This window comes from Neolamprologus multifasciatus, chromosome 15 (assembly GCF_963576455.1).
Source record: "Neolamprologus multifasciatus chromosome 15, fNeoMul1.2, whole genome shotgun sequence".
In the NCBI taxonomy this organism is placed as follows: Eukaryota; Metazoa; Chordata; class Actinopteri; order Cichliformes; family Cichlidae; genus Neolamprologus; species Neolamprologus multifasciatus.
In genome coordinates this window covers 35,534,968-35,561,010 of record NC_140453.1, presented here as the reverse complement: position 1 = coordinate 35,561,010, position 26,043 = coordinate 35,534,968, and the positions used below count along the sequence as shown (strand labels likewise).

Below are 26,043 nucleotides of genomic sequence, written 5' to 3'. Positions count from 1 at the left end.
TTTCTAGTTTTTAGTGTTGAGGTACCGGCAGATCTCATACCAGGAATGAAACTATTAAAACTCTTTGTTCCGTTCGCCTCCATAAAACAGAAAGAATGTATTTATACTCTTACCTCCAGAGGGCGCTGCGTGCATGGGACGTATTACTGTAAACGCTCAGTGTGTAGCAGGATGACAGGGAGAGAGGAAGGTGCCTTGCTTGACGGCTGCGGGCAGAGATGGCGTCCTGCTGCCGGTGAATAAGCAGAAAAACGAATCAGAGGGAGGAGAGAGAGGAAGCATCTTTCCGAGCATCGCACGGCAGAAGATACTCCCGCTGCGATGGCAGCAGCGCTGTGAAAGCCGTGGATGCTCGCTGGTGCTGTTTGAGTTGCAGGACGTTGGTACTCCTCCAGAGGAGGCGGTGGGGCTTGTTTTCTCCCTCTGGCAGGGCTCTCTGTTCGTCCGCCGCAGGGAAGAGAGGGCAGAGGAACGATGGCTGCCGGAGGAGCAGGATGCGGGGATACGGTAGAGGAATATCGGGCCGAGGTGGAGCGCCTGACCCGGGAGCTGGCGGAGGCCAACCGCGAGAAGATACGGGCGGCGGAGTGCGGACTGGCGGTTCTGGAGGAGAACCAGAGCTTGAAGCAGCAGTACGCCGACCTGGAGGCCGAGCAGGAGGCGCTAAGGGTGGAGCTGGAGCAGCTGCAGGAGGTGGGGTCAGCAGGGGTATGACTCCTTACTCGAAATCCATGCACTGGTCTGATTAGCGTGAGGCGTTTCTGACAGCACCTTCTCACCTGCACCCGCTGGAGGATGTTATGAGCTCACAGGGTGGTTCATTAAAAAGCCTGTCTGTGCACACTTCACCTGTAGTCACACCTGCTGGACATGCCAGCTCTTTAGCCAATATGGCTTCAGTTAGCTTGTCAAAGATTAAAGACGGTACTGTAATACAGGCTAGTTGCTTTATGCTCTTTATTTAATCAAGTCATTATATATCACACACTACAAACTTTCTGAGCAAAATACTAAATTCCCCTCATACACCCACCATTTCTTTATATCATGCTTCCAAGGAGTCTGGTTTTCTTGTCATTTTTAACTGGTTTCAGTAGTTCTTAGCTTTCTCATGGGCTTTTTTGGACAATGGCAGCTTTTTCCACTCATCTTCAGTCCAGTCCTTGTACCTGACGATTTTCAGAGGAATGGTTTTTGTTTTTAAATCCATTTAACACTGACCTATGAATCATTCGAACATGAAAAGGCACCCTATGACTACACATAACAGGCAACTTTTCAAAGAACCAGTTTAAATTGTATCTTTAGGGATTTGTATTGCAGGCTGCTGGAAACAAAACACATTATTATTACATGGGCTGGTACTTTTATGGTGCTGTTGTTGAGCACTCACAGGACTTCCTGCTGCAAGTCTCATTTACTCAATCCCATACATACGATTCAGTGCTTTAATCTATGCCCAAGCATTTTTTAACTTTCACTCACACTCAAATTCCAATAGATGCATCAGGAGCAGCTCAGGGTTCAGTACATTGCCCAAGGCTAATTGTGGGCACAAGTAGGACTGGAGGAGTCAGGAGTCAATCCACTGACCTGCTCCACCACCTGAGCCACACCTGCCCATTTCTTTATTTGCATCTATGGAAAATGTCTTTAAGAAATAGGAAAAAATCCATCAAAAACAATAATTTTTCAGTATCGCAACGTTCCCTAATGCACTGCCACTGCACTAAAAGTATACATGGATAGAAAAGCGCACCGTAGAATACAATCAGTCATGGACAGGCCAGCCCAGAACCCGGACATCAACATTACCAAAAATCTTTTGCATAACTGAGGGCAGCATAGAAAGCCACTAAATACAATACAACGCTGAAACCTCATAAACCTGTTTGCATTTGTGTCCACGTAATGAACATGAGATTAGTATTCGCTCTCCTTCAATCTCAGGGTAAATCAGAGAGGTCTACATATAAGTGTCCTTGGGCAGGATACCAAATCCCCAAATTTCCAGTCCGTCACTGTCTGAGTGGCAAAGATGAAGCATTTATGGCAAATAATAAAGGGCTATATCAATGTGTGAATGTGGCTTTTTGTAGAAAAGCACTTGGAGTGGTCAGTAAGACTAGAAGAGCTTTATATAAATCTCAGTCAACATACCAGATATAGTAGCAGTGGAAAGTTTCTCCATTTAGAGTTAAAAAATGGTGCAGGCTACACTTCTGGTTGTCCCCTTCTTTTTAAGTTTCAGCTTTGCAACCATACTCCCCACGGACTTTGGTTCCCTTCATGCTAGTTGGCAGGTGGTGCAGTGGTTAGCACTGTTGCCTCCTGGCAAGAACAACCCCAATTTGACTTCACCATCTTTGCAGAGTGTGGTGTGGTGGAATTTCCATGTTTTTGTCCAAAGGCACGTAATTAACTGGGTTAGGTTAACTGGTGATTAGGTGTTCACTCATAATCGACTGGTTTCTGTCTCTCTGTGCTAACCCTGCATCAAGCTAGTGGCCTGTCCAGGGTGTAGACCACCTCTCGTGTTATGGTAGCTGGGATAGGCTGCAGCCCCCAGTGACCCTGATAAGGATAAGCAGAAGAGAATGGATGGGCACTGACCATTTATCGACATGAAACAGCACATTCTGCAAGCCTCAGCTAGGTCATACCATAGAAATGTTGCTAGAGTTTTAAAGAACCATTGGGGCATTTCACCACGTGTAGGTTGTTTGTCTTTCAAGACTTTTAAGTACTCAGCTTTACTACTCAAAATATTTTATAGAATTATGTAATTCTGCATGGGTTTTTTTTTATCTACACTGGAGCTTAATGGTGATAATGACTCACCTCAAGTGAGTCTCATAGTCAGTCTCAGGGATAATGTTGGGATCGTGTAATTTTTCTGACTTACATTTATTGGAGAGCTACTGTATGCTAACACCAATCCGCCAGTTTGTGAGAATGTGTATGTGTCCATGCGACTCCATTAATTTAGAGAATATTTCGTTTTCTATATAGAATTTCTTAAATTCAAGTGACCAGGCTACATCTCTACTGCCTCTGTTTCTCTTCTGTCTTCTTTTTAAAAATACATTCAGGACAGAGATGACCTACAGGAGCAGGACTGAATCCATGATTCATTTTTGTGTTTTTTACAGTTTGTCTTGATGCATGCTCAATCATCAGCATGCATCAAGAAATTCTAACCCACTTTGGCAAGGACTGCCTAAATGTGTACATCAGTATGAGCAAACAGCACGTAAGATGGTGATTACAGGAACCACATGAGATTCAGCCTCAGATGCAGACAGAACAGAATCAACTTTTTGGGATATTGTACAGTTGTTTTCATTGCTATGAACAGCAACAACTAAGACTAAGTTAGCATGTACTAATAGCAGCACAAGTTACCATTGTGTTTGTTGTCTTTAGGCTGCAAAAAATAATTCTCATGAAATTTTAACTTTTTGGAGCTAATAATGTTGTTTCCTATGAGCATGATTGAATGAATCCACTCCTAAGTGTTAATTCAGGCAATCCCTCACACATTTTAAAGTTTGTGTTAAGTGGCCCAAGAACACAGGAAACCATCCTGGACCAGGGCATCACTGAGCTTCTGGACAGTCTGAGGTGCAACCTGGCAGTGTCAGATGTAGTGAAATATGACGTCCCTTAGGTGTTCTACCAGATTTAGGTCAGGCAAGCATGGGGGCCAGTCATTGTCATAAATTCATTCATCCTCCAGGACTGCCTGCATGCTCTCATCCAGGGCTGCAACTATTCATCGAGTAAATAGTATATATATATATATAAATATAAAATTTTGCATTTAAGTTTTTTTTATTGTTTTTTTTTTCTTAACAGATGTCTTATGCTGGTAAACTTTAAAACATTGCAACTTCTAAAATGGAACCCAATTAGCAGTTCATTCTGATTTTTTCCCTTTTGAATATTTGCTATTACTCATCAAAGGTTGATTCTGTTCATCTGTACGTAGTGTTTTCAGTGGGAGAAACGTTTCGTCACTCATCCAAGTGACTTCTTCAGGAGACTTCTGGAGACTGAAGAAGTCACTTGGATGAGTGACGAAACATTTCTCCCACTGAAAACACTACATCCAGATGAACAGAATCAACTTTTGGAGATTTACTTACCTGGATGATTGAGCATGCATCAAGACATTCATTATTGCTCATCAATAAAACAAAAGTATTTCTTATCTGATTATTCAATTCATTGATGGAATAATTGATAGATTATTTGGTTACTAAAATAATTGATAGCTGCAGCCCTAGTCTCATCACATGAGGGTATGCATTGTCATGTCCCTGGAGGAACCCAGGATCCACGTCACTAGCGTAGTCTGACAGTTAGACCTAATAAGATGACCTAAACCAGCTTATTTTAGCGTAACTAAGGGATGAGTCAGGGTCACTAACTATATGATTATCAAAAAGGTACGTTTTAGGTCTAATCTTAAAAGCAGAGAGGGTGTCTGTCTCCCAAATCCAAACTGGGAGCTGGTTCCACAGAAGAGGGGCCAGAAAGCTGAAGGCTCTGCCTCCCATTTCACTGTTAAATGTTCAAGGAACCACAAGTCAGCCAGCAGTCTTAGACCAGGGTAATATGATACTATGAGATCTGTGAGGAGATTTGAGATTTAACAGGGAGTCAATGAAGAGAAGCCAATTTGGGGGAAATATGCTCTCTCTTTATAGTCTTTTTCAGTATTTTGGATCAACTGAAGGTTTTTCAACGAGTTTTAGGGCAGCCCATTAATAATGAATTACAGTAGTCCAGCCTAGAAGTAATAAATGCATGCATAAATGCATCCAGTTTTCAGCATCAGTATGAAAGCAGATATTTCTAATTTTAAAGATATTGCTCAAATGCAAGAAAGCAGCATGCCCATGTTGGGATGACTTCTTTGTGTGCGTGGCTGCTGAGTTCCTATCCATCTACCTGCACCCGTGAAATTAAATTAGTTGCCTGAATTGTATTTTTTGTCACACTTGACTTTTGATAGAAATGTAATTCCATACTCTTCCTATCGTTTTCCTACGGTGTGCCATAAGGTTCCATTTTGGGGGTTTTACTGTTTCTGTTAAATCTGCTCCCTATGCTGGACATTTTAATCATTGGTATTTGGATGTCCTTTTTTATACTCACATAATACAAACAGGATATCTGTAAGAATATGCACAATGTACAATACTTGCAAAAGTCTTCTTATTTATTCTTCAGCACAACCTGAACACTGTCAGGCAGCTTTCTGTGATTTTTGTAAATAACCCTTTAGGAATAAGTGTCCAGGGTTCATTCAGATCTCTTTGATGTTTCTGTCTTTTTCCTTCATTCTCTGTCAAAATGATGCCACGCTACTTTAACAATGTTGAGGTCTGGGTTCTGGGCAGGGCATTTCATGACTGATGGTGTTCTACTGTGTCCCTTTTCTTCTATGAATGTTTTCATTGCACTGGCGATGTTGTTGATAAAGTGGTGGTTAACAATTTTGCACAGTAGTGTTAAGGTTTTAGGCAAAAAAGTACTATGATGCTAAGAGGGCAGAAACAAACACCGCAGGTCTTTTAATAGTCAGCCTGAGTGAATGGGATATGTGACAAGTGAAGCAGAGGGTGTAGCTGATGAGGCTAAAAACAGAAGGAGACCGAGTGCAGTTATCCTCTGTGATGCCAATGGCACCCCTCCCTTTATAGTCATCGGACACTGCCATCCTTACTCACCTAATGTTGTGGGATGGATCCTTTCCCTCTGCAGGTGCTTTGGAAGTCTTTATGCTAGCAAAAATCAGTTAGTAGAAAGTAATTCTCAACCAGGAGGAGCTTTGCTTGAAAATTGCTGAGATATGATTCATTTCAATGATAGATCGAGACGCTGCGGTGACTTGTCTTTGGCCTCTATTTCTGATCTCTGGCAGTTGTGGAAGGAACAACCAAAACTGAGTTGCTCTTAAAAACAGCCTGGAGGTCTAAATGATGCATGCCTGGACAGGGTTTCAAAGCATCCTCACAAAAATGGAGAGGATGTGATGAATTATTCATTAAGTACGGGCCTACAGCTTACTGTAACACATAATGATGTTATCTTGTTAAGCAACCTCAAGAGGTTTGGTCACAGCAAATGCTTAAAAACGACTTATTTTGCATTCTGAAGTCAAAGTAATTATGATGGAGGCAAAGAAGGTGAGGTAGAGTCATGTGAAGAAGAAAGTAAGCCCTCGTTCACTTTAAGGTTTTATTTAACAGGACTTAATAAGACTTCTGGGCCCAACACTGCATTTAATAAGGCTTTTGTGTTTTTAACATGTTTTAATGCTTTGTACCTTGTTCTATTTAATCTCAAAAAGCAATACGTGTCATTTAGACCCCATTCCCACAAGACTGCTCATCAAAGTCCTACCATTAATTAATGCTTCAATCTTAAATATCATCAATCTAGAGCTGTAGCTATCAGTTATTTTAGTAATAGCATCACACTCATTTTAACAATTCTTAACAGAGATGGATTGATCTAGGGCTGCGAAGATTTGAATAATTTGAATAGCTTTATTATAAAAAAAAATCACTTTTGCAACAAATTGAAATGTGAAGAAAAGTGAACTTCATAGCTGCTCCATCCACTGCCATTTGTTTCATATAGTAAAGGTACAGAAGTAAGGCTGCATTAAAATATACAGTGGAATTGTTAACCTAGTCTGATACAATGTTTAAATTAGGTCACTTGCTGAAGGCTCACGGCAGTAGTTAAACCATTGTCAGAACTCAGCTCAGCGTCAGATACTGTTGACCATAATATTTTATTAAAGTGATTAGAGCATGCCGTAGGTATTACAGGTACTGTGCTGCAATACTCCAATTTGTTCATGTAAATGCAGAATCCTCTTTATACACTAAGGTTAATTATGGAGTTCCACAGGGTTCAGTGCTAGGACCAGTTCTGTTTATATTACATAAGTTTCCTTTAGAAGACATAGCATATACTGATGATACCTAACTTTATCTGCCCATGAAGCCAGATATCAAATACCAATTAGTCAAACTGAAGTAATGTCCTAGAGACAAAAAAGAGCTGTGTGACCTTTTATTTTCTGCTTCTAAATTTAGATAAAACAGAGGTTCTTGTACTAGGCCCTAAAAATCTTAGAAATATGGCCACTAATCAGATACTTACTCTGGATGGTAAATAATAAATAGATAGTTAAATGGACCGGTTCTCATGTAGCACTTATCTATTCTATATGGCATGCATTACCTTGGTCTCTACTAATTGCGTTAAAGTACATGAAACAATATAAAAATAAAGGACAAAAAAAAATCTTTGAGTTAATCACTCATGTATCATTTATACAAGGTGAAAGGGACTTTCATTTTTGTACATTTCTCCCCAGGTAAAGTCAAGAGAAATAATCCTTTCCCCTCCTGTCCTGTTCCAGGCATTCGGCCAGGCATACTCCACCCAGCGTAAGGTCGCAGAGGACGGGGAGAACAATGAGGAGACACTGTTGCAGGAGTCTGCCACCAAGGAGGCCTACTTTAGGGGTCGTCTCCTGGAGCTCCAGTTGGAACTGAATCACAGTCGAGTGGCTGCCTCCAGTGCACAGGCGGACAGTGAGCACCTGAGCAGCCTGCTGCAGGAGCTCAGGGAGGTACGGTACAATCATAAGGTTCTCATATTTATTAGAGACACTTACTCTGGACGTTTAGATTTATGGATAACTTGATAGAGTGTTTTTAAAGTGTCATCAAAATCATGATCATGGCATGTTTAATAAGACTTGAAATTCGATCACATTATCATCAGGGAAGTGACTACCGAGTTCATGGACAAGGGGCTGGAAGGGCTGTTTTCTCAGAGACTTCAATACAACCAGACTTTAAAAACAGCTTTAAAACCCTTTACATACAGTCATGACCAAAAGCTTTGAGAATGACTCAAACATTGGTTTTCAGAAAGTTTCCTGCTTCAGTTTTTATGATGGCAATTTGCTATCATTTCATTACTCCAGAATGTTATGAAGAGGGATCCGACGAACTGCAAAGTCTTTCTTTGCCATGAAAATGAACTTGATCCCAAAAAAAGCCTCCACTTCATTTCATCGCTGCCATAAAAGGATCTGCTGAGATCATTTCTATAATCTTCTCGTTAACACAGGCGAAAATGTTAACGAGCACAAGGTTGAAGATCATTATGTCATACTGACTGAATTAGAAAAGCAGACCGGAATTGTTACTAAGATTGCAGGTAAATCAACCATTTATCGGATCTTTAAGAACTTCAAGGAAAGAGGTTCAGTTGTTGTGAAGAAGGCTTTAGGACGCTCAAGAAAGTCCAGCAACGGCCAGGACTGTCTCCTAAAGATGATTCAGCTGTGAGCTCAGGAATTGCAGCAGGCAGGTGTGAGTGCAACTGCACGCACAGGGAGGCGAAGACTTTTGGAAGATGCCCTGGGTTCAAGAAGGGCAGCAAAGAAGCCACTCTCCCCAAAAAACCCATCAGGGACAGACTGATATTCTGCAAAAGGTACACTGAGTAGGCTGCTGAGGACTGGGGTGAAGACATTTTCTCTGATGAAGCACTTTTCCAATTGTTTGGGGCATCTGAAAAGGTAGGCACTACCATCAGTCCTGTCTCGTGCCAACAGTAAAGCATCCTGAGACCATTCATGTGGGGTGCTGCTTCTCATCCAAGGGATTGAGCTGTCTTAGTATTTTGCCAAAGAACACAGCCATGAATAAAGAATGGGACCAAAACATCCTCCAACAGCAACTTCTTCCAACCATCCAACAGTTTGGTGAAGAACAACGGCTTTTCCAGCATGACGGAGCACCGTGCCACAAGGCCAAAGTGATAACTTAAGTGGATTGGGGAACAACGCACTGAAATCTTGAGTCCAGGGCCAGGAAACTCCCCAGACCTCAATCCAATTAAGAACTTGCGATCAATCCTCAAGAGGCAGGTGGACAAACCAAAACCCACTAATTGTGACGAACTCCAAGTGTTGAATATGAAAGAATGGGTTGCCATCAGTCAGGATTTCGCCCAGAAGCTGATTGACAGCATGCCAGGGCCAATTGCAGAGGTCTTGAAAAAGAAGGGACAACATTGCAAATACTCAAAACTTTTGACCACGACTGTATACGAGCTTCATTCTCCACTTTTTTTAATGTCAGTTTTTCATGGTTTTGTGTGGAGATATACTGTAATCCATCCTTCACCTTCCCTCTTTTAAAAATTTCATCCTGCAAACTCCTGCAAACATCCTGCAAATGTCACCAGTATTTTTCCTGCAAAAATACTGGTGACATTACCTTCCTTTGTGAGAACTGTGTCATAAGCAGCTCCAGCTCTCATTTTGTGCTGTCTTAGCAGAGCAATGAGATGTTGGAGCTACAGCGGACCCGAATGCGAGAAGAGATCAGAGAATACAAATTCAGAGAGTCACGGCTTCTCCAGGACTACACCGAGCTGGAGGAGGAGAACATCTCTCTGCAGAAACTGGTGTCAACCCTTAAACAGAGTCAGGTACAGACAGTGCTCAAGTAATGTCGTAAAACTGTTTCAAAGTGTATGTATGATGCTGAAGGTCATTAGACTTTAGCGCTGTCTTTGACTTATTAGCTACAGTTACCAGACAGTTATGTTCCCTGCTCCCTGCTCCCTCCCTGCTGGCTCAGCTGTCAATCAAAGGAGTACTTATCTACTAAGAGGTCCAAAAGTTAAAGAAGCACAATTCATCTAACTCAAAGAAAAGATTACCCTTCTATGTCCCTAGCTGCTGCTTACAGCCCTCTGTCTTTCTGTATACTTCTTTTCTGAGTGAACTCTGAGAATCTATCCATTAGTCAGTGTTCTTACCCACTTAACCAGCAACAATTGCAGGGGAGTCAGAAGCCTGTCCCAGCTATATACCAGGTATGCCCACGCAGATGACAATATGTGGTCAGGGTAGAGCAAACAGGTGGAGGGTGGTCCTGGGTCCAAAACTTTCGGGGCCTTTCTGCATCTGTAGATTTTCTCCTTGTCATCTAGGATTTTCTCACACCAATGGATATAAACGAAATGAACCACACAAAGTGATTTAGAATATGGGTGAAGGTGAGATTTCTTCATAAACTCCGATCCATTTCACTTTCCTGTGGAACTTCCAGTTTGACAGGTAAGGCATTAAGATTAGTCAGACGCTGAGCACGTGCAGCATTTCAATATTCATCCACTGCCAGGCCAATGTCTGTGGATTCACTGCATTGTATTATGGAGAATCTTCAATCAGTCAGTCACTACGGTTGGTTTTTCTACCTGTTCAGTGTTAAATGCCTAGGAGTGGTTCTCCTCATATTTACATCACCGATTTTGTGGCAGTCTCTGATTTCAGGTCATCCTCTACCTCCCTTACTTACGGTGTCCCTCAAGGTTCGGTTTTGGGGCCTTTATTGTTTTTAATATATCTTCTTCCCCTCCAACATATATTGAGCCCCTTCGAGGACATTTCCCATCACTGTTATGCTGATGAAATTCAGTTATACATTTCTTTTAAGCCCCAAGTCTTGTCTAAGCTCCGGCTTCTGAACGACTGCTTAGATTTGATTAAACGCTGGATGGCTGTTAACTTCCTCCAGCTTAATGAGGGACTGAACTGAACTGAAAACTGAAATAATTGTATTTTTACCTCAGATAGTGAAAGCCACTTGGTCCTCTTTCAGTGTATGTTAAATCCTCTATCAGGAATTTAGGTGTACTTTTTGACTTGACTCTCACATTGGATGGTGATGTTAAATCTCTGGTTCGGTCTTGTTTTTATCATTTAAGAAATGTTGCTAAATGGTTAAGCCCTATTGCATTTATTTCTTGACACTTGGAATATTGTAAATCACTGTTTGTGTGACTAAGCACAGGTTTCCTGGAACATCTGCAGGTTGTGCAAAATAATGCAGCCAGGCTTTTGACCAAATCCGCTAAATATTCACATGTGACACCGTTACTATCTCAGTTACACTGGCTTCCTATTGACTTCAGAGTCCATTTTAAGATCCTGGTTTTGACTTTTAGAGCTTTGCACTAAGAACTGTGGATTCAGTAGTTGCTTTTAAAAAACAACTCAAAACTCACCTTTATAGAATTGCTTTTGGTTAATTTTTGCCTGTTTATTTAGTCTGTTTTATGTTCTATGACTTGTTATATTGGGTTATATTAATAAAATTTTACTTACTTGTATGTATATCCCAGCTGTGATCTTCTTTTGATTGGTGTGATTACATTTATCTAAACATTTAATAAAACCATAGTAACATAAATTTACAATTGTTTCCATTTAGAGAGGTTTCATATTTTAAAGCGATGTTCAGTATACGTACGTTCCATTGGATGAGGAACATTTGTGGACTTTTGACATAAAACTGAATAGAATATTTGGGGCTTTTTAATCTTTATTATAATAGGACAGTTGAATGGACAGGAAAGCAAGAACACAGCAAAAGGCCTTGGATTGGACAAATATGTTACTTTAATTTTGTTATAGTTTTATCTGTGGTTTTTTGTTTGTTTTTAATTGAAATACTGATGAGTAATTTTGTGGGGATAACACTTTACTCAAGAGAAGATTTTTTTTTCATTTAAATGGAGCAAATCTAGAAGATACCATCCTGTGCCCAATCAGTCGCTGATTGGTCCGGCGTCCCTCAGCTGGTTCAATAGACTTCCCACGGAAGTAACCACAGGTTCCAACAGCAGACCATCTGTGTGGGTTACCATGCTTGAATTTGCTTGACAGGAGGCTGGTTCCCTTCTTCCAAGGCCAGGGCCTGTAACAAGAGGTGTTTTTGTGTTTGCTGTGCTGGTGCAAAGGTGAAGGATTGGGATCAGAGACAGAGCCCCTTTCTGGCAACAGTCATCATGAGAAATGTCAGCTCTGCCCAACAAAAGTGATAAGCTAGAGATATTGGTGAAAACTCAGAAAGTATACTGTGGTGTAAATGAGACACGGCGGGTCCAGGGATCATAGTTTTGAGCCATTTTATTTAAATCACACCACAACACCCACCAACCACCGAGTCCCTGTGTTTTAACTCGGCAGGCGTGATTAAGGATGCCGTGCAGGTGCGTCCACCCTCCCTGCACGGCACCGCAGGCCACGCCCTGCCACATATACCGTCAGTGCTCACTCATGTTTTTCTGAAACATGGTTGAATCAGTACATCCGAGACCAATGTGGATCTGCCTGGTTTCACCCACATATGGGAATATAGCTACTGGCAAAACAAAAGGTGGGGGTTTGGCTTTATTTGTGAACTGTCAAGGAGAAGATGTTCAGAATACTTTATTGTTCCCTAGGGGATTTATGTTGCTTAGAGTGCTCCAGTCCAAACAGTAAGAATAACAGACAATACAGGAAGTAAGAAATAGCACAATATATACATACATATAAGTCACTTACTGATTAATATCTAAATAAGAAAGAAGAGCATGTGCAAAAAGGGTGTAGCTATTGCAGTATACAGTGTGTTAGGTGGATGAGTTGTACAGGGAGATGGCCACAGGCAGGAATGATTTCCTGTGTTGTTCAGTGGTGCTTTTTGGTAATCTCAGTCTCTCACTGAACGTGCTCCTGTGGCTAGCCAGCATGTCATGGAGTGGGAGGAATTATCCAACATTGGCTTTCATCATCTTGGCGCCTCTCCGACACCACCTTAAGAGAGTCCAGCTCCATCCCCACAACATTGCTGGCCTTGCAGATCAGTTTATTGAGTCTGTTAGCATCAGCAACCCTCAATCTACTGTAGCATGTGACCACAGTAACAAAACCTGCTTAGCCTGGTGAGTGATACCAGCAGCAGGAGGAATGTGTTTTTTACAAAGTTGGACCTACTTGTCACTCTGGGCATCAACATGTCTATCTAAGCTTAAGTATGTAAAGCTTAAGTATTTAGGTTTGCAATTGCACAAAATATATGCATAAAGTTTAGAATAAATATATAGTGTTTACAAACATTTCAAAGCAATTTTGATTTTAATATATATTAATCACCTAAACAATGTAGCAGTAACTCAAAATAAAGGTTCATACGTTTGAATGTGAATGTCCACTCTTGTTCAGGTGGAGTATGAAGGCCTGAAACATGAGATTAAAGTTCTGGAGGAGGAGACAGAGCTGCTGAACAGCCAGTTACAGGATGCACTGCGTTTGAAGGACATCTCAGACGCCCAGCTGGAGGAGGCGCTGGAGTCTCTGAAGAGTGAGCGCGAGCAGAAGAACCACCTGCGAAGAGAACTTGTTCACCACCTCAGCATGTGTGATGTGGCCTACACTGGGAGTGCAAATCTAATATTCTCCTCAGCACCGCCCAGTGGCACTGCTACCCCAACTACTCTGCTCTCCCCAAACACAGAGGAGCCAACAAGGTGGATATCACACCTACAAACACAGGCACACAGACCTGTCTCCTTGACCCAGTGCATTCAGACTGTAATCTGCAGAAATGGGAGAGTAAGGGGGGGGGGGGTGCAGCAGTTACTAATTGTTCACTGGCCACAGCTGCTTGTGTTCAAAGGTCGTTGCTTACATGAAGTTGCTTTAAAACTTTTCTTCTTACTGTTATTGACACTATAGCTTGTGACAAGGCACTTTCTGCTCTAATCTGCCAGATGTAACGGTCACCTTCAGAGTGGCTCAGGACCAGTGACGGCTGTGGGCTCAGCGCTCAGGGCTAATGGAGAGTGCAGAAGGCAGTGTCTGAAAACTGAGGGGGCCGCCACATCAGACCTCCTTACTGAGATGAACCTGACAGAGATTCAGAAGCTCAAGCAGCAGCTGATAGCGGTAAGTTCCAATGATATCATCCTGACATGTAGACCGAGGAAGACAGTCAGTTTAATAAATGTAATAGTTTATGTCAAAGTAAATTAATTTACTTCTACAACCACACCCAGTCTGCTTCACATTACCAGCAGTGAGTCAGACTGCTTCGTCACCAGTTCTGTTCAAGGCATTTAGGAACAGGCTTTTTAGGAGCAGCCAAGGCGTGGACTGTTTGGTGGTCTCAGGATCTCGTCTCTGCTATTTGGAGATGATGGTTCTGTTGGGTTCATCTGCCCCCAGCTTGCACTGGAGTGCTTTGCAGCTGAGTATGAAGCAGGTGTGAAGTACCTCCCAGCACCTCCCAGTTTGAGCCCGGTGTTCAAGACTGGGAAAGCACAAAAATGCACAAATTTAAGGATGTTCGTGAGTGAAGGGTGAATGAAGCAGGAGATAGAAAAAATGAGATCATAGATATAAGCAGGAATTTGCTTCCTCTGAAGTAGGGTGTGGAGCTTAGAGTAGAGCGGCTACTTCCCGTCATAGAGAGAACCAGGATGCCTCCTGAGCATCTCCTGGGTGAGGCGTTCTAGGCTAGAAAAGTGGCAGACCCAGAGCATGCTGGAGAGATTTACTGACCCTGGGGGGATTAAACCGAGCACAAAAAGTGTTTATTTAATATGACTAAAAACTGTGAGGATGATAAATAAGCTTTTAAGGAATAATGTAGCATGTACTTTGAATAAAAGTACAAAAAACCAAAAAAAAAATAAAAATCAGCTTTTCTTTGGATGACATAACTAATAATGCTTTAAGAAGAAATATATCTGGCTATTATTCCTGTTTTGCTGTTATGACTAGAGATGCACTTATGTCTTCACTCACTTACATGCAAACAGTGTAGCATATGGCTCGCCGTTGTGCACAAAATGTGCATGAAACACACCGGTTCATAATTGGTCTTTTGGGATAACTGTTCCTGGCTGAAAACTGGAAATCAGTGCATCTCTAAGTGTGATTCTCAAAGTACATTATTCTTGTGGTACCCAGGAAGCCCAGTTAGTAAGAATGTATGTGAAATATATCAATGAGATAATGGCTAGGCTAACAGCTAACATCCACCTACACTTTAGCCACCAACAGCCAGTGGCTTCCAGGTTGCAGCTTGCTGCTTCTGGGTTTGTTTGCACAGTTGCTGATGAACTTTAGTCTGAATTAGTGCTGGACAATCTCATTCTGGTGGCAGACAAGGAAACATTTCTAGGTGTCGCTTAGATGATGATGGTGTCAAACATGGACATAAGTATACACGGTCTTGGTGGCAGGTACAGGCTCAGAACAGTTTCTTCCTGAACGGGTTCTAATTCACATCTTCACATCAGTAGCAGCGTAATCTTTGGTTTCCCCCTTTTAATATGTTTAGATATTAAAACTATTTTTTCCAGAAGATGGTCAGATTGTGATATCTGTGCTACTGTCACTGAATTGCTTCCCATTTAAATGTCGTGTTTTTATTTTCATTTAAACAGCCTCTCAGTTTTTTTCAGAAATGGGATTGTGGTTGCACCTCTTCTTATCTTTTTACTTTCTTACAACAATTATGTTGACATCACTGTAACCTCAGAAACTGCAGTTTATTAAGTCGCGCGGGATACACCTTTCCTTAATCATGCACTTGTCTTCTTCAGGTTGAACATGAGAAAGCAGCACTCATGACGAGCCTGCAGGAGTCCCAGACTCAGTTGCAGCACACCCAGGGGGCCCTAACCGAGCAGCACGAGAAGACCCTCCGCCTGAGCCAGAAAGTCTCTGCTCTCCGCTGTCTTCATCGAAGGGTCAGCCAGGAGGCTTGTAGCAGTCCCACCTCTCAACTCGACTGTGAAAGTCTGCTGGTGCTGGATAGAGACGATGAGGCTGAGGAGGAAGGAGAAACTGCAGAGGAGAAGAGTAAAAGTCTGGTATTTTCATACCAAACTCCCAGTCTGGAGATCTTGCAGTGCAAGTACCGTGTGGCTGTGACAGAGGTGGTGGAGCTCAAGGCAGAGTTAAAAGTGCTCCATGAGAAGCTTGCTCAGTGTGTGGAGGGAGCTGTGGAGGAGAAGCCAAGGCAAAGGAGTCATCTCCAGAAGCTGGAGAGGCAGGTTGCCTCTCTGGAAAAGAACTGCCAGGAGGGACAGGATAAGGTAACAAAGTCATACTGCCAGAGATGACTGTTCCCTGTCTGTTTCCTCTCCTCTCCTGTGAGTCTGTGAGAGTGAATGTTTCACATTCTCTTTCTTTACACTGTGAACTTGATGTGAAGGTAAGATTAGTTTTGCCAGTTTCATTAATTTGTGTGTTGAGTGAATGAAACCTAGTGGATTGTGTTTGGAGGCCCTCTGCAGAGAGAACTGGCCTCCCTGTCCATCAGACTCGGGGTTGGTGGCTGCAGGAGGACAGGTGGATGTGAAAGTATCACTTATTGCTTTCCAATGAATGTGGCTGCTGTTGTCTTTCTCTGAGAGGAGTGTTCAGTTCAAACAGTGTTCAGCTGTCTCTTCACAGATTTATATAGGTTTTTACAGTGGTTATGCCAGCTTAGGCAGGATGGTGATGTCAGCTACAAACACTCATTCTGCCGCACAGAGTGCTGGTGACACCAGCTCCTGCCGTCATGCAACAAACGGACTGCAAACCTGAAAACTGATTTGGCAAAGTTGAAGAATAGTGCATGAGAATAAGGAAGTCGGCTGACAGATAGGTGGAGGAAAATAAAGGTAGTGGACAGATGGGGAATGAAAGCTGAAGCTGATATGCAGTATGTTTGAATGAAAGCGAAGAGATGATTCTCTATTCCAGTTCTCAGATACTGAGTAACAGGGTGACACATTCATTATCTCTGTTCTGAAGGGAACAGCATTTGGTTACGAACAGCTAAGTAAACAACAAAGATGGAAATGAAAGGATGAGGACACTGAGTAAAGTAGGGGGGGAAAGCACTTACAATAATGTGGGTGAAGCACAGATATCAACGGTAAAGAGTAGGCTCAGTGGTAATGGTAGGAGCAGACTGGAATATACCAACTATCCTTCAGCTGATAGCAATGAGAAGGGTTTGTTTAACTCAGGGGTAACTTCAGGCCTTGAGTGCTGTTGTCCTGTAGGTTTTAGATCTCACCCTGGGTCAACACACCTGAATCAAATGATTAGTACATTAGCAGGCATCTGGAGAACTTCAAGACATGTTGAGGAGGTAATTTAACCATTTGAATCAGCTGTGTTGGATCAAGGACACATCTAAAACCTGCAGGACACCGGCCCTCAAGGTCTGGAGTTTGACTACCCCTAATTTAACTAATGTCTTAATAGGACAGGACTGTGTCTGTTTGATTGATTGATTGATAATACTGTATTCATCCCGAGGCTGCCGGTCGATCCAGCACCATCATGAGATCCCTCCTGACCATAGATAGAATACACAAACATAACATTGGGAAGACCGGTTAGAGAGGTACGGAGAAAAAAAACAGTGGAAATACACGAGGAAAGAGGAGGAGAAAAAACTCCTCCCAGACTGAGCTCCTGGGGAACAGCAGTTTGAGGACAGAAAAAAACACCTCAGCACTGAAAGCACATAAATCTTTACATTTTACAACATAAAAGCACATGATTTGCAACTGGTGGGGGGGTTAACCCATTTAGACAGCAGTCTGGTCCTGCTGCCAATCTTCCAGTGCTGGACAGATCCGCCTGCCTACTTCGGGTGGGAGTAAGCGGGGGAGGGGGGTGAGTGCGTGTCTGTGTCAATGTAGATGAGAGATTTGCATGTTTGTGTGTATCCTGTGTTCAACTTAAGAGAGAGTGTCCTTTCACCTGGTTAGGCAAAAGTCAACAGTCCTCCAGCTGGCGCAGGTGACCTTGAAGGGTAGGAGCAGTCAAACCACAGTCCTGCATTCCAATTTCGCAGTTGGTCTAAATGTCCATCACTGGTCATCAGGTCTCTCAACTCCCATTGTAGAGCCGTGAGCTTCTCCAAGATCTTATCAATATTGCATTCAATAAACACAGTCTGAGTACTCGCAGCTTTCCCATCGTCACTCATGTCAGCCAGTCTGGTCATGTTTCAAACAGCTCTAACCTCTATCTGAGGGTTAGAGTTAGACAAGACTTGACAAGGACATAAAAGCCAAGCAGGGAAAGATAAGGGAGGGAGAGAGAGGGGGGAAAGATGCATCCGCCTCCACCAAGAGCCAAGAAAGAGAAAGAATTTTGTGCAAAGTCACTGAGAAACAGCTAGTGTTGAACTTCTGGGACATCAATCAATATTCTGCTTTTTGTTTTTTGGGGGACTACAATTTCAGTTGTGCATATGTTAATTTTTTCTCATTTCCTTCTCCTCTCTTTTCAGATTTGTAGCCTGGAGCTTGAATTGCAGGCTGTTCAGTCAGCAGCCAATGAGAGCCAAGGGGCACTGAACGCAGCTCAGGATGAGCTGGTAACCCTGAGTGAGGAGCTCGCCCAGCTCTACCACCATGTCTGCCTGTGCAACGATGAGACTCCCAACCGTGTCATGCTGGATTACTACAGGTGTGACTGTTTTACTGCTCTTAGAGTATCCATGGAAATTCAAATAATAAATAAAACGACTCACATTATAGGTGTGCTTGTCTGTTCTATAAAAACTTCTTTAAAAAATAATATCATCTACGAGAGGCCTGGGAGCTTAAGGTTATCTTTGCTGTTTGTAGGAAAGCGCTCTTCTGGACAAAGCTCTCAGATACACTCGCCCAGTTTGCAGGTGACTTACGTGAATGCTTGGTTACCATGGGGACCACTGTTGCCTTCACCTTCCACATCTTCTGTCTTTATCCTGTCTTCCTTCTCTCTCCCCAACCTGTCACAGCAGATGGTCGCCCCTCCCTGAGCCTGGTTCTGCTGGAGGTTTCATCCTGTTAAAAGGGAGTTTTTCCCTCCCACTGTCACCAAAGTGCTCGCTCATAGGGGGTCATATGATTGTTGGGTTTTTCTCTGTATGTATTATTGTAGGTTCTACCTTACAATATAAAGCGCCTTGAGGCAACTGTTGTTGTGTTTTGGCGCTTTATAAATAAAATTGAATTGAGCTCCTCTCTCAGCCCTTGGAATTTTTCGAGCTGTAGGTTGATCTTGGCCTCTAGTCCCTGTCAGTACTCTAACAGCAGCATTCTCCTTCTCCTCTTGATCCTCCTCCTAGTTCTTGTGCTGCATGCTTTTGCTCACTACTCTTCATAGTGCTCAAGATCTGGTTGCTGAGCAAAGTTATTAACTAAATGCATTTTCTCTTGTGTGGAAGGGTACTTGACAAGATACAGAGCATTGTTTTATTCAGCTGCAAAGTGAGGGTTTGGTGAGCATTGAGCTGTTTGCTTGCTTTCTTGTACTTGATGTCTTAGTTGAGAAAGAACCGGTTTAAAGCGCCTATGATTTAAACTGTCAGAGGTGCTCAGAATGACACTAAAGGTTCTGTTCTATTATCTGTTCTATTCTTCCAGACAAGGCAGGGGCCTCAGGGGCCTTAGTTCTAGTCTCAAAGCCATGTGTACAGACAACAGCAAAGTTCTTCTCACACCACGCCTAGCCAGACGGCTTGCTGCTGTTGCGTCAACAACCTCAACTCCAGGGGAGTCGTTGACGCCCTCGGAGTCTCCATCCAAAGAGCCCTTACACGGAGGGAGCCGAAAAGTGGAGAAAGAGGTCCTTCAGGTGCCATCTGAGCAGAGCCTGCCACCTAGCACACCTCCAACCCGCTCACCTAGCATCAGTGCCTCTTCATCATCATCGTCATCTTCATCGCCAGCCATGGAGCCAGCTGGTGAGCTGCGCAGGGAGCCCATGAACATCTACAACCTCAGCGCCATCATTAGAGACCAGGTACATCTGCCTGTACCTCCTGATGTGCTGCTATATTGCCAAAGGTCTTTTCTCATCCCTACAAGCATTCAGGTGTTCCAAATACTTCCATGAACATGGGTGTATAAAATCAATCACCTGGGCATGCAGACTGCTTCTACAAACATTTTTTAAAGAATAGGTCCTCGCTATTAAATATCCCACAGGCAGCTGTTAGTGGTACATAACAAAGTGGAGGCGATCGGGATCAACAGAAAGGTTTCCAACTTTCTGCCGAGTCAATTGCTGCAGACCTCCAAACTTCATGTGGTGTAAAGATTAGCTCAAGAACAGTGTGTAGAGAGCTTCATGGGATGGGTTTCCATGGCCGAGTAGCTACATCCAAGCCTTACATCACCAAACACAATTCAAATGCTATAAAGCACACCACCACTGGACTCTAGAGTAGTGGTGACATGGTCCATGCTCCAATTCGTGTTCGTGTGAAGGCAGATGAGCAAATACTTTAGGCAATATAGTGTCAATCGTTGTTCCTCCTCTCTACCACCTTCTTTTCTTCCGGCATAAGATGTGACACCTCCAGTGGTTTCCTTTTTTCTTATCTGCTCCTGTCTCCTCCCCAGGTGAAACACCTACAGCGGGCAGTGGACAGGTCACTGCAGCTGTCCAAACAGAGGACTGCAGCCCGGGAACTGGTTCCTCTCTTGGATAAGGATAAGGAAAGCTGCATGGAGGAGATGCTGAAGCTCAAATCTTTACTCAGCACCAAGAGAGAGCAGATAGCCACTCTTCGACTGGTGCTCAAGGCTAACAAACAGGTGAGTATGGAAACGTGATGGTTAAGTTATTATAGGCAACAATATTTCAATAATTTTCCATTGCTGACATTTCCCTACATGTATTTAACAAAAAAGTAAAACCCCTCAGAGAGTTTTAAGCACCAACCCAACAAGTAGCATGTAAATAAATGGTAAACAGACTGATTCTTATATAGTGCTTTTCTACTCTCTCATAGACAGTGAAAAAGAAAAGAACTGTTGGTTTGAATGGACGAAGCAGTTTGTTTTCTATGCTTAAGTGCTTTCTTTCTAACAGTCACAGATGCCAACTTCCCTTCTTCCTAAAAGCTGGTTCTTGGACTTCCTCACATGTTGGCCATGTACATCTCACATTTGCTTTGTTCCTCTCCGTTATGCATATGAAACATATAAATTATATTTGCAAACAACTGATTACTGCTGTCCACTGCTAAATATTCTAGACAAATAGTCAAGAAAAGTCATTCTGAATCAGTATACATAATATACACTAAAACCCCTGTTATACGAGTACCTACTTGGATCAAGGTCATATTACCTGATACCAGGTACCTGCTCAGCTGGGGTTCCAAGCGATCCGAGCAGGTACTAAAATGTGACATTACCAGACTTCATGTCAATTGGCCGTTAGGTAAGTGTCCCTAAGAGGGTCCTGGAAACCCTATTGATCCTCTACCTCAGATCCTCAGGTGTGAATTACAATCAGCTAAGGTTTTGGATGAACCCATTGTGAAACCTAGCCCCACCCTATCATGTGATTTACTGAGGTCAGATGACCCAGGATGTGAGTGGGCGCTAAGGCGTCTGGGAAGGATCTCAAAACTGGATCGTAGGTGGCAGACAGTTGGTGTCATAAGCCACCTCCTCTGTTCAAAGATGGTCGCTCACAGTGGACATAGATGGCTTCTTTTACTCCTCTTTCAAACCATCTGTCCTCTCTGTCCAAATTGTAAGCATTGGCTTCCTCAAAGAGTGACCTTTGTCCTTTAGATGCAGATGGACAGCCAAGTCCTGTCCTATGGAGGTGGCTCTTCTATGTTGTGCCATGTGTTTATGAAGTGGCTGTTTGGTTTCTCCAATGTAGAGGTCTGAGCATTCCTCACTACACTGTACAGCATACACTACATTGTTAAACTTGTCTTTGGGATGAACCAGTTTTTGTCTGACTGTGTGGCTGGTCTGAAGTACACTGGGATGTCGTGCTTTGAGAAGACTCTCCTGAGTTTCTCTGACAAACCTGCTACATAAGGGTTGACAATATTGTTCCATTTTCCCTTCTGATTCTCCCTAGACAGAGGAACCTCTTAGGGACACTCCCAATAGGGCTTAAAAATCTGGAGCTCTCCACCAATTGCTCTTAGAACTGAAGAAGCTTCTCGGATGAGAGGTGAAACGTCTTCAAGAAACTTAAAAAAGTCCAGATGCTTTTCTTTCCAAGCTTTTTAGACTACGATGAACCTTCACAGACACTTCACAGTAATGCAAAACCAATGGAAAAGGGGCTTAATATACAGTCACTAATATGTCTGTGTGTTTAACTAGACAGCAGAAGTGGCTCTGGCCAACCTGAAGAGTAAGTATGAGGCGGAGAAGTCCATGGTGACCGACACCATGACAAAGCTGAGGAACGAATTAAAGGCCCTGAAGGAAGACGCCGCCACATTCTCCTCTCTGCGAGCCATGTTTGCTACCAGGTCAGAGAACAAAACAGAACATACTGAAGCACAAACATTTCCAGAAACTCTTTGAGAATCCATGTGTTGGGTTAGTGCAGGGGTGTCGAACTCCAGGCCTCGAGGGCCGGTGTCCTGTAGGTTTTAGATGTGTTCTTGATCCAACACAGCTGATTTAAATGGCTAAACGACCTCCTCGACATGTCTTGTAGTTCTCCAGAGGCCTGGTAATGAACTAATCATTTGATTCAGGTGTGTTGACCCAGGGTGATATCTAAAACCTGCATGGCACCGGCCCTCGAGGCCTGGAGTTTGACATCTGTGGGTTAGTGTGTCAGGGAAAGCCTCTAAAGAATTTAACCAGGATGTAATAAGAAGTCCAGTCAATTCTCTTTCCAAGCTCCTTAGGATTACCATGATCTGGATGACCGAGCACCCACACAGACAACCAGGATGTCTTTAGTTCTATTTCTAAAGACAAACTGTCCAAAAACTCAGCTTTGTGTTTCCTCTTAGTCAACAGACTTTGTAATCTTAAAGAATAGGTTGATATTTCATACATTTACATTTTCCCAATTTAACTTGTTTCAGTCTTTACAAATGTTCCACACAGCACCCAGCTGGTTTTATCTGGAGCTTATTAACTAGCATCACGTATCTTTTTCATCACACTCAAACTAACTTATACATTCCACCAGGTAATGTGTAGCTATCCAATTAGAGTGCAAACATCAACTGTCTTTATTTCCACATTTTACATTTTAGTTCATTTTCTACACTACTCAAATGTCTGCTTTGTGCAGGTGTGATGAGTATGTGACCCAGCTGGATGAGATGCAGAGGCAGCTGGCTGCAGCCGAGGATGAGAAGAAGACTCTGAACTCTCTCCTGCGGATGGCCATCCAGCAGAAACTGGCCCTCACCCAGCGTTTGGAGGACTTGGCCTTTGATCAGGAGCAGTCCCATCGCACCCGGGGGAGCAGGTTGACCCGTGGAAAAACCAGCACCCCCAAAGTAAGTCCCTCGACTTTGACTACAGCCTCCAATCCTGCTCAAGGGTCCAGTCCAGCTTTGGCCCCTGGCAGCCTCCCTTCTATCAGCCCCACATCAGCTCTTCGCGATGATCCCTCTGACCACCTTAGCCCAGCCACTGCGGCTCTGGCCCCAGCTACCACCTCCCCCACCTCGCACGCATCCTCTCACAGTCCGTCATTACCATCGGTTGCCTCGCTGAGTGGCCCTCCAATGCCAGTGAGCCCCCCTTCTCTGGAGGCCCCCTCGCCTCCCTCAGCACAGACCCCACCCTCAACCCCTCTGAGGGTTTCTCACTCCCAGTGGACGGTGGGGGTGCGGACGTTTGTGGTCGACTCCCACAGTTTCAGCACGAACATCTCCCCTACTCCCGCTCGCCCCTCAGGCCTATCCAGGCACTGCACTCCACACACTCACACCCCTCCTCTCTCCCCCACTACCAGGCCCACCCAGCCAGGATCTGCTCCCTCCTCTCCCTATCGGTCCCCTGGTCTGGGTCTCAGACGGTCCACGTGGAGCCCCTCACCTCGAACTCGTCCCCTGCCCAGCATGACACGCTCATCCGTCCTTTACACTCCCTCCTCATCCTCCCCTTACTCCTTCCCTTACTCCCCATCTTCTTCCCACAGCTATTCATCTGCCTATTACAGCTCTCCTTCTGCTTTCACCCCCTCTAGCTCCTACCTCACCTCTGGCACCTCCACCTCCTACAGCCATTCCTCACACTACACGCCCCTCTATCCCAGATACTACAGCTCCTACAGGCCCCGGGAATGACGCTGTACTGCAAGTCTGTCAAAGGCTACTGCACTGAGCTCCCTGTTTCTAACAAACTGCAGCCCCCATAACGCTTCTCTTTTATCACCTAAGAGGGGGCTCACAGAAAGGAGGACAGACTGGTTTCCCGTTTCTTGTGCCTAAGCCGTGGCCAGTGGGTTCTGAATGTTCAGTGACTTTGCTCAGGGATTATATGGAGCACAAACGTCCCCGCCTTCTTTTATTCTGAGACTGCTGACTGGTTCACAGGAGGACATTGATGAAGACTTTCCAAAGTTTTTAGCGTTTAGATGAATAAGGTTGACTACACATTGACTGGACACTTACATGAGGCTCATGACACATGAAACACTGTACTCTGTATTCAGTTTAATACTCACATTGATTGGTAGTCTGTCTCATATCCTCTAAACCGACACATTTTTGACACAGAGGAAGCAGTGTTTTTGCTGTGAGTCCTCTGTCCTAGACCACGGTGAAAATCCTGATGGCACAGATAATGATGCATAGCTTGGGCACTCAGTTACTCTCGTGCCCACAGGTTGTGTGGACAATTGTCTACAGCTGCTCGTTTTCATTTTCTTCCCTCGCTGCAGGCCAGTGTACATTCTTGGGACACTCCTCCCGTCAGGCTGTTGTGGTCTTCTTTGTCCACGGTGTTGCCATGATAAAGCTCATCCCTCAGTATTTTTTGTTCATCTCTAGCATCTTTTTTTATATATAGCCATACACTCAGCTATGCATGTTCACACACGGATGCTTTTGTGCTGCGGCTGTCCCTCCGCTTGCCTTTGAAAGGTTGGTGTAATTGTAGTTGAAGGCTGTTTGGAAGGTTTGGGATGGAGAAAATCTTTGAACAGGAAGCTGGGATGAGGGACCTTAAACTGTATGATCACCGTATGATCAGTTGATACCATAGTATACCAACCATACCATCTCATCTCGTGTGTTCTTGTAGCCGACACACAGTTTTCTGGTTAAGTTTTTTTCCCCAAAGATTAGAGTTTTCGTTAAAAGGAGGAAAAAGTTTCATTTTATTAGTTGAAGATGCCACACATTTCTGATTTTTCTTTTTCTGCTCAGTACTCAAGGCTGCATCAGGCTTTCCAACCCATCAAATTTCAGATTTGCCTAAAACAATTCAAAGGGAAAGATACACTTCTGTGTGTTTCTTTTTGGTCATTTTAGTAAAAGTCATCACATTTCGTGGCAAAAGAACGAAATGAAGGAGGTTTTTCCTGCTGTGAAATGTCAAAACTGCTCAAATTTGACCTGAACAGTATGTGAGGGTTAAACAATATAAATTATGTGCCTTGTATACGAGAAATGTACAGAATACAGCAGCCCCCACCTTCAACACTGTGCTCTCTACAGGCCTCTAAATCTGATAACAGAGACTGGACATCCAAATATTTTAGATTTTTCAAGGATTCATCATTCCAAGTCCAATTGATAGTCTTTACCAGATATTTACCCTTTAAAATGAATAACCTAGCTTAAGTTAATCAGTGTTCATTCCTTAAAGGATTTTGTTTGAGAAAATCCTTTTCTCTGCATATTTTTTTTAAGAAGCGCTGACCCATGAACATCATCACAGAACACACTGCATGTATGGCATGGATATATAGGGAAGAGCACATTAGCTATCAACACATTAGTTAGTAGATCACTGTGTTGTTTTCTTGGAAAGCTACCATATCCTCCAGAACCATCATTGAATTTTTTTCATGTATTTATTTTTCCTAAAATCACTTTTTCTGTAATATGCTGTCATAGGCACTGAGAGGAAGTGATTAAGCATTACTCTGACTCACTCCTGTCATGGTAGACTTGGTTGTAGCATCTGTAGTGTAGCATCTGTAAAAGAATGACTGATTTCAGCATAGCTGAGGGCTCACCTCACCAAAGTTAGTGAACCTGGCACGAGTCATCCTGGAGCTGGATGACCTGTAGCATCATGGTGTGGTTTGAACTGGGAGAAGAGACTGGCTAAGCTGAGTGAGTGAACTTAAAGGAAGTGTGAAAAGAAATACGCTTGTTAATCAAGGTTGATATCTGTTTTGAAACTGGC

At 43.4% G+C, this 26,043-nt stretch overlaps 1 protein-coding gene across 4 annotated transcripts; it reads left to right on the top strand.

Annotated features, from left to right (window-relative positions):
- Positions 1-474: 474 nt before the first annotated feature.
- On the top strand, positions 475-25,820 carry LOC146502579 (protein bicaudal D homolog 1-like). Of its 4 annotated transcripts, none has more exons than XM_085131902.1 (11): positions 475-693; positions 7,448-7,660; positions 9,385-9,537; positions 13,106-13,410; positions 13,654-13,828; positions 15,493-15,987; positions 18,192-18,370; positions 19,315-19,693; positions 20,296-20,490; positions 22,033-22,184; positions 22,967-25,820. In XM_085131902.1, exons 1-11 carry the CDS (start codon positions 475-477, stop codon positions 23,970-23,972), a joined length of 3,471 nt encoding a protein of 1,156 aa, XP_084988028.1. In that variant the 3' UTR covers positions 23,973-25,820. The 4 variants fall into 4 exon arrangements, with proteins under 4 accessions (XP_084988028.1, XP_084988027.1, XP_084988026.1 ...); XM_085131901.1 differs by having other exon boundaries at positions 9,382-9,537; XM_085131900.1 differs by having other exon boundaries at positions 475-708.
- The last annotated feature ends 223 nt before the right edge of the window (positions 25,821-26,043 follow it).